Source organism: Sinocyclocheilus anshuiensis, unplaced genomic scaffold, assembly GCF_001515605.1.
Source record: "Sinocyclocheilus anshuiensis isolate Anshui unplaced genomic scaffold, SAMN03320099.WGS_v1.1 scaffold454, whole genome shotgun sequence".
NCBI classification, from domain to species: domain Eukaryota; kingdom Metazoa; phylum Chordata; class Actinopteri; order Cypriniformes; family Cyprinidae; genus Sinocyclocheilus; species Sinocyclocheilus anshuiensis.
Window position 1 is genome coordinate 4,883,640 of NW_015548217.1, and position 8,633 is coordinate 4,892,272.

The 8,633-nt window shown below is 40.3% G+C and overlaps 1 protein-coding gene across 1 annotated transcript; it reads right to left on the reverse strand.

The window, feature by feature from the left end:
- Positions 1-1,745: 1,745 nt before the first annotated feature.
- egr2b (early growth response 2b) lies at positions 1,746-4,122 on the reverse strand. The gene is made up of 2 exons (XM_016440817.1): positions 3,813-4,122; positions 1,746-3,488 (listed from the first exon to the last, which is right to left on the reverse strand). Exons 1-2 carry the CDS (start codon positions 3,979-3,981, stop codon positions 2,413-2,415), a joined length of 1,245 nt encoding a protein of 414 aa, XP_016296303.1. The 5' UTR covers positions 3,982-4,122; the 3' UTR covers positions 1,746-2,412.
- Positions 4,123-8,633: the final 4,511 nt, after the last annotated feature.

An 8,633-nucleotide genomic window follows, 5' to 3' on the forward strand; every position in this document is an offset into this window, starting at 1 on the left:
ATATATATATTAAATACATGTATTTAATTTATTTAAAAAAAGAAAACCATACAAACACTAATTATTATGTACTGTTTATATTTTTACCTTTAAAGTACAATTACAATTTTTCAATTTGACTTTGTCTTGTATTAAAAAAAATCATTTTGTGTGCATTCATGTGCAAGGCTATTCTTTAATTATTCACTTACTTTTTTTTTTTTGCTCATAGATCAGTTTAGTTTGTATTTATTGATTCCGTCTTCTGCATTTTTTAATTATAATACTTTTTAAGTATTTATAAATATGTTCAAAAACTAAATAAGTATACATTTTATTATAATATATTCAACATATATGAATATGTTAGAATATAAGTTTATAAAAACATACTAATACAAGACATTAGGTTAATTTATAAGTGTTTAAACACTGCTTTTGAGCATTTGCTATTGATTTTATATAAGGATGTACTTTAATGATTTATCCTTCGTAGCTGTTGTTATCCACTGCATATGAGAAACATTAAGTGAGGAGAGGACTTGGAAGCTAAAGATTCTTGTCTTCTCATCTTTAAAGTGTGTATAATTTGCGTTTCTTATTTTTGTTATCACTAACAATAACGATTCTGCTGATTTATAATAGGCTGTGTCGCATACTGGAGTGAAATCTGTTGAAAAGTCAGACTTTCACTGTGAATGTTTACAGACTTCTTTATGTCTAATGTGGCATCATGTTTCCCACACATTGGTAAATATATGTCTGTAACATTAACGTAGGAGGCAGCCTAAAAGTAATAACATAATTTAATCAAATTAATTCTTAGATCATTTTTTTAGACACTGTGCAGGTTAGACGTCCTGTATCCCTACAGATTTTGGTTTATAGACCTGGATATGAGCTGAACAGAAATTACTTAAGTCCTCTGTTAAACTCAGTTTATCTTCAGTGCAGATTTTTGTCTGTAAAGTTAAATTGATAATATATATATATACATATATATATCTCAGCACATATTTAGATCTATAATTAGTCTGAAAGAGCACGTAAACAATAGATAATTCTAAGTTAACATCCATCTCTCAATCTTAGAATAGAGAGCATATGTGCTGTTTTTAGATTGCCATGAATATAATATTAGTAAAGTAGTACAATTATTAGTAATTTCATTACTTTGCTCTCATTGTTGTTCATTTAGTTTTTAAGCCACTTATCGAACATTTTCAGTTCCAATCCAAAAATGTATGTGCCAAATTTATGTATTGCTTGATGTAAATATGGGGTTGTCCCGCTCTGAATGCGGGGGTTGGTATATACCTTCAACCACACAAAACCAAAGATTCATACAGTGCCACACAATTATTTGTCATTTTTTCGGTGTTGTTTCTCAATTTTCACACCATAGACACTGTAAAGAGTGGTCATAACAGTGTCAAATCAGTGAATTTATGATCACAAAGTGAGTCATTTTTGTTCACCTGAAAGTTTTAATAATTGTTCCCTTTACACTTACCCTTCTTTGATTATTCATGATTTTCCCCCCAAAACGTTTTGCCCTATATTGAACATTACAGACTGTGAATATTCGCACCCTTTGTGTATTTGTAAACAACACAGTGTGTGGGTGCTGGCCCTTAACAGATCAAGAGTCAAAGCTCAGTGATGCCCAAACGGGAATGTCCCTGTAAGTCTACTTCACTTTTTCCTTTTACACCTTTTTTATAATGAAAATCAGTTAAACAACAGAAGTTAACAATCCATGTGTTGTTTATTATTTTCATGTTGACAAAGTAGGACATTATTGACCTGCGTTAGTCACTTCATAACAAATACATTTATATCAATCGGAACAACCCACAGAACGAACGTCAAGTCGCAATGAGTTCAGCTATATATACACAATCCTTGTTTTAAGCACAAATGCAACACTTTTGACACGAAACGGTTTGTACAAAAATATATCTTCAAAAACTTTCATATTAAAGGATTATGTACAGTTGAATTCAAGCCTCCGGGTGTATGTACAAGATGAACGGACGAAAGGCACGACGATGGGAGAAAATAGTGACACATTTGAAAGTTTAGTCTGTTTAAATTAACTTTGTTAAACGTAACAACTCCACTTTCCACCTTTTATCTAACACCCAAGTCTCCCACGTGCTATCTAAGGTTATTTTTAATTAAATTAATCGGCCTAGAATATTCAAACAAAGTGCGTTTGGTCAGTCAGCATGCGACTGAGGCAAAACGAAAACGAACATATCGCACCACCTTTCAAAGTGCGCGCCATATTGTGTCCATATACCATTTGGCACTGTGGTTTGATTTCACTTTTTATCAGCCCACCCGGTTTTAATATATCACGAATGGTGCATTATTATTGTCATCATATTGCCTACATAGTGTTGGATATAGCACGGTCCAGCTGAAAGTCTACTGGCTTGAACTGGACGAGCAGATGCCCGTGGCGACGCCGCGCTCCGAGCTGGACACTCCGGAGGACGACGAGGATGATTTCCTCTCCTTCTGTCTCAGGTGGATTTTGGTGTGTCTCTTTCTTTCGTCGCTCCGCGCGAACTTTCTCCCGCAAAAGTCGCAGGCGAACGGTTTCTCGCCGGTGTGCGTGCGGATGTGGGTCGTCAGGTGGTCGCTGCGACTAAAGTTCCTCATGCATATCCGACACTGGAAGGGTTTGTGGCCGGTGTGGATGCGGATGTGTCTGGTGAGCTCGTCGGACCGGGAGAAGCGCCTGTCGCAGCCCTCCGCCGGGCAGGGGTAGGGCCGCTCGTGCACGGGGGTCTTGCTGGGTCTGTTGGGGTATTTCCTCGGGCGCAGGATGGGCCTGAGGGGTAAATTCTGCGGGCTGTAGGCTGTGGGTAGCCGGGGCCCGTCAGGCACCGGTCCCCCCAGCGTGAAGTTCCTGATAGTGTTCAGGGGGGTCAACGGAGGCGGGACTCTGAACGAGTCCAGCGGGCACGAGAACGGTTTGCGGTCGGGCATCGACTGCATGTCCCTCTGGCACGGCGGCTGGAAAAAGCCGGCGTAGTCCGGGATGATGGGGAACAGCCCGGAGTCCGTGCTTGGCTTTGGGGAGGAGTAGGATGGCGGAGGATAGGAGATCGGGCAGGTGGAAGTGGAGAAGAACGCGGATGGGTCTTGGTACACCTCCCCGCATCCAGAGTAGGGCGGTGGGGGCGAGTAGATGTGCTCCATGTCCGCATGGTTCTGCGCCATGGTGCAGCTGAGGGTGCTGGAGAAGTGGCTGGGGGAGACTGAGGAGGCAGGTGACGAGGATGCTGAGGATGGCTGGGTCATGCCCAGGATCCCCGCGCTCACGATGTTGATCACGCCCTCAGGGTTCCAGTTTCCTGGGTACTGGGAGTCGATGGAAAACTTTCCCATATAGGTGAAAGTTTGGTTGCGAGGGCCAGCTGGTTGCGCGAAGCTGCTGGAATAGGTCAAGTCGAGGGAGCGCTTCTCAGTGCTCATATCCCCGCTAATCAAGCCATCTGCAAAAATACACATAAAAGCAAGGTTTAGGTACACATGAAAGAAGGCTGTCTTATGGGTCATGCAACTATTGGATGCAGCGCGCGTAGCTTTTACGCAAGCTGGCCACTGTAAAACCATCGGTAGTTATAACATCAACACTAGGCAACTTCTTTTCTGAAGTAGTCAAAGAACTTTGGTTTCACTTTAAATGCGTTTACAGTTCAAGCAGGTTTGGTTTTTCTGCAAGGTAGCCACACTTTTTCATTCCCACTGAAAACCCTCGGCTGCGAGCGGTGTATAAACACAGAGCACGTGAGGATGGAAGCGCGCAGCATTCTTACCTCCCGAGTTGATCTGCTCGTAATGTCCTCCTAAATCACCGTTTGGAAATATAGCCACAGAGGCTGGCAGTGATGTGGCAATCTCGTCCACTGAGTAGATGCTTTCGGAAAGAGGGTGCACGAAGCCACCAAGAGTTACAGGGGCTTTCTCCAAAGTTTTAGCTGTCATCGTGAAGTCCTAAGAAGCACTCGTTCAGATGTTCACTAAATGTTTTGTGGCAGTGCGAACGCTCGCTCAAAACGTACGTTACATGTGGATAGCTGTCAGTGAGTTTAGCGTTCACTATGATGCCACTGACGGCTCTGTGTTGTTGAATGACAGATCCTTGTGGAGCTGCTAGTGGTAGTATGTATTTATGGCGAGCCTATCAATGTGCCGTTACGTCACTGACCATTTAAGGACTGGATGGCAAAAGAGAAGTAGCGCTGCGCGATCTGATTGGTTACAGACCTTGTGACGCGTCGAGGTAACACTTGTCAATGGAGAATCCTTTCTGTACAGCCGCTCATGCATAAAAACCAATGTGCTGGGAGGAAAAAAGAGCAACGTTATATTGCTTGTTATATGAAAATATTTGTAGATAACAATAACAAAAAATAAAGGCACGCGTTTGTTAAAATATATTAAAGCCAAAGAGGAGGGGAAAACTAACGTTTTGATACAACGCATCATTCTCAATCAGGAATTCCGGTTCATTATCACGCCATAAATGGGTTTATCCGGTAAACATCTACACCCCTTCGTCCATTTATGGAGCATATTCCGGAAATTGAGTATCGGAAACTCTCGAGTGATGCCGAGCAAAGAGACGCGCCTCAACCAGCATCAGAAAACCACAATCAAATGAGAGACACAATCACGGAATTTCTACCTTTGCTTCAATGGCACAGTCGGAAAGTGCGCTACCTCTGTTTGAATAGACCCCGTGTTTTTGGAAAGAGGGAGACGTTTTTAGTAACTGCATTCTATAATTAGAATGTTGCTGGAAAGTAGATTTATTTATTTGCGATTCTAAAAGTTTCAACCAAAAAATTATTTGATTTGATTTATTTTTGTTTTGTTATCTTCCGACGGTTTGCTGTGTTAATAATGCATTAATGGTGCAGAAGATAAAAAAAAATAATAATAATAAAAAAAAAAACATCATATAGCCGCACGTGAATTTCTGGCTCAGCAAAATTTGTTCACCGCTATTATTTTGTTTTTCATGTTATAGCCTAGACCTAAACAATTGAATGTACTTCAATTAATTCGACTCTCCTCTTGCTCCAAAACCTGAGGGCAAGAAACTAAAACTTTCCAAATGTAAATGCCTGTATACGTAAATAGAAATGCTTTCCGCTATGAGGTTTAAATATGCGACTAAATAAAAAAGATGATAGAAGTGAATTCCCCCCGTGGGTTTAGAAACTGCTCTTAGTAAGACATACGGGGGAGGAGGGAGATGAGGTCGGAATTTGAGCCAATGATTTTAGTCTATTACAGAATCAATTCATATTAAATAGGCTACATGTTCAGAATATGTACAGCTTTTATTTGAGTGATTGAGCTTCCTGTATAATGCTATAGCCTATACTTTAGCTAATGGATAAATCATCTGTATTGTATTTATTTACCAGCCTTACATCTACAATGACCTTTAGAACAGTGGTTCCCAACCCTGGTCCTGGAGGCACCCCAACACTGCACGTTTTGCATGTCTCCTTAAATGAACACACCTGATTCAGGTCATCAGCTTATTAGTAGAGACTCCAAGACCTGAAATTGGTGTGTCAGAGAAAGAAGACATGCAAAATGTGCAGTGTTGGGGTGCCTCAAGGACCAGGGTTGGGAACCACTGCTTTAGAAGACTGTGACTTAGGCTATTTGGGATATATGAGGTGGATTAACCAGATGGCACACAATTATAATTCATTTTATAATCTTCCAAGTTTAAGTTCGCACGCCTTGCTTTTGCCTCGAAGAAATCCACATAACATCAAAGCAGAAATCACTTATTACACATTTTTTTCAAAGTTCAATAAGTCGTTGCCGCGCGCGCTCGATGAATGGAAGTCCTTGCGCGGAGTCCGTGTCTTGTCTCAATCACACGCCAGTGGTTAATAGCTGCTAGTCAAGTCACTACTCGACTTCTGTCTGAGTTATGACTGTTGGAATGATCGCTCGAGTCTATGTGTGTTTTCAGGGCATATATGTTACTCTCTGGAAACACTCTTCCATTGAGCTTCCGACATCCCACACATCATGCAGACGGCCGGTATGACTGTGCGTATGGTCGCATATAAGCATTTTGACAGCATTCACAGTAGGCTACATATAAACCACTTCGGTATTATCTGAAGCAAGCCTCAATTCTCCAAAATAAAAAGGCAAATATTAGCACATATCCATTTCGATTTCCTCACGTGCTTAATCCTGGTTGCGTTTTGTAAACATTTCAAAAATGAAATGCCTGATGGTATTACAAATGAATATAATTGTGCACTGCTGTTTTGTCAAGAGATTTGAATAGGCCTGTAGCCTACGTAAATTAGTGAGGGAGTTTTATTGTGTAAATAAGCTCTTAAAATAGTCTGTTTAAATTTATATCAAGTATATATTCATTTAAAATGTTGTTAAACTAATAAATAATAGCCTATATTATAGGCTACTTATATATATAAATGCGCATAGATTTACAGTTTTACTCGACCTGCGTGGGTTATGTCATATCATTTGGACAGGGGGCAGTATATGTCCCTTTACCGCAGAGTGACACATCAAAACGCTTTATTGAAGATATAGGAAAAAAACTCTTTTACATTGTTACTCTGTTAGATGAATAACTGATATGTATGCCAAATAAGCTCATTAGCATATAGTTATCTCTTCAAGTAGCCTATAGTAAGGAAAAAAAACATAATGGACTCTGCAGGAGTTTATAACTTGCCCATTCATCTTATAACTGCAGGGGAAAATTCAATAATTGTTTTTGTAAAAGCAAACAAGTTATATATTTTTTTTTAATAAAGCAGTATTTCGATTGTAAATTATTTTTGAAGTAGACAAACATATCCAAAGGGTTTCACTATCTTGAAATCAAACTAGAGTGTGATTTTGTACAGTATCATTACATTTGGCATTTTCAATCATGCTAACATTGCAGAAGTAATTTTTTTCCCCTGCTCATTTTCACTGGAAATTTGTCACATAGGCCTACTTTAACTATAAAGTCCACTGTATTTCATAATATATCATATATTATCACACACTGCATTCTCTGCAATCAGTTTTGCAATCCCCATTATAAAAAGAAAGCATTTCATTTTGCTATTGCTTCACACCAGAGATGGTTTAACACCAGTGATAATTGTAATATTTAAAAAAAAATAAATAAATAAAATCAACATGGAAAAAATGTTCTTTAGGGTCAAAGCTTGTCCTCATTTTTGAAAATCAGATCATTAGCAATTCAAATAATTATTTTAGCATTATTTGTTCTTCAAGCTTGACAGCCGCTTGAATGGGAGTTTAAATCAGCCCGCACACAGGAAACCTCAGTACACACCCTCAGTTTTGATTGTACAATGAAAATCCCCAAGCTTCCTGTTGTCCATCTATCACATATATTTTTATCGCCACCCATGCAAGCTCGGGTTATTTTTGAGAAGGTGTTGCTGTCATCATAAGCATGGCTTGGGAACAGTTTGTGATCAGAGTGTCATAATTACTGAATGAATTACAAATGGAGCCATCTGTTGCCACTGCATACACTTATCACTGACTCTGTGGTAGATGGTTCCTCAGTGGCACAAAATAGAATAATGGCATAAAACCTTTTTGGAACCTTTATTTTTAAGAGTGAAGCCTTTTTAAATTACTACTGTTGACCACTGAGAAATATGTAGAAAGTCAAAAGTCACCCCCACGCCTGTCATGGGCCTAAACTGAGTGGACATTTTCAGGGCTGTTAATCGGCTTTGTGGGTAATGATTTAATAAGGGCCCCATGCATCCGTAGCCTGTCTGAGATCCCCTCTAGTCCGCACGGTCTGCTCTGAATCTTTTATCGCCGCTGTCGCTCAAGCGGGCAATTAGTAAGAAGGTCGTGTTGTCATAATGACATCTTAGTAGATATTGACTGGAGTGTGTCCCCGCAAATCACCCTAAACGCTCAATAGCGAGTCAGGGCCAACAACACGCCACAGTTACATTATCACTCGCGGACGTTTAGTGCCGAACAGCTTTGCGTGTTTGTCAGGCGCACCGGTGCTTTTCTTGCCCCGTGAATAAAGACTACAGCGAGTAATGTGACAGACCGCAGCCAGACTGATTACAGGGACGTGTCAGTCGCTGTTAATGGGGGAAGCCCTTTAAATATTGTCTCGGTTCGGAGCCTGAACATCCATAATGAGGAGGTAATGAACCTGGTCTTGTTTCTGCTGGCTGTATTAATTGCAAAGGGCAGAAAACCTTGCAAGGAAATAAGAATTTGCTTTGAGATCAGTGGGGGATATGCATTTATTTGGTTTTACCTCGCGACCTTATTGACCTTTCGTATTCACAACCGCACCAATAAGACTATCAGCAACTGCTATGATATAAACGGGTTAATCGTGGCTGTATGACAGCTCAATAAAGAAGCCCAGCTCGACACAAAAGCGCTCAAGTCTGCACAGAACAGCGGCGATCTTTACCGCTGACTGAATGCTTCACATTTTCAGGGATTCTTGCATCCTCCCCCACAAACGAAAGAAGGAAACTTCTTCAGATGCATGTGTCTTTTGTTGTACGCCTACAGATGCAAAAATGTTTGCACACTGTGCAGAAGTGGCCCGCTTT

Excerpts from the sequence above, each read along its gene's own strand:
- egr2b (XM_016440817.1), bottom strand. The coding sequence starts at position 3,981 with ATGACAGCTAAAACTTTGGAGAAAGCCCCTGTAACTCTTGGTGGCTTC. Across the intron at positions 3,489-3,812 it reads CGAGCAGATCAACTCGGGAG|ATGGCTTGATTAGCGGGGAT; the intron begins GTAAGAATGCTG and ends GTATTTTTGCAG.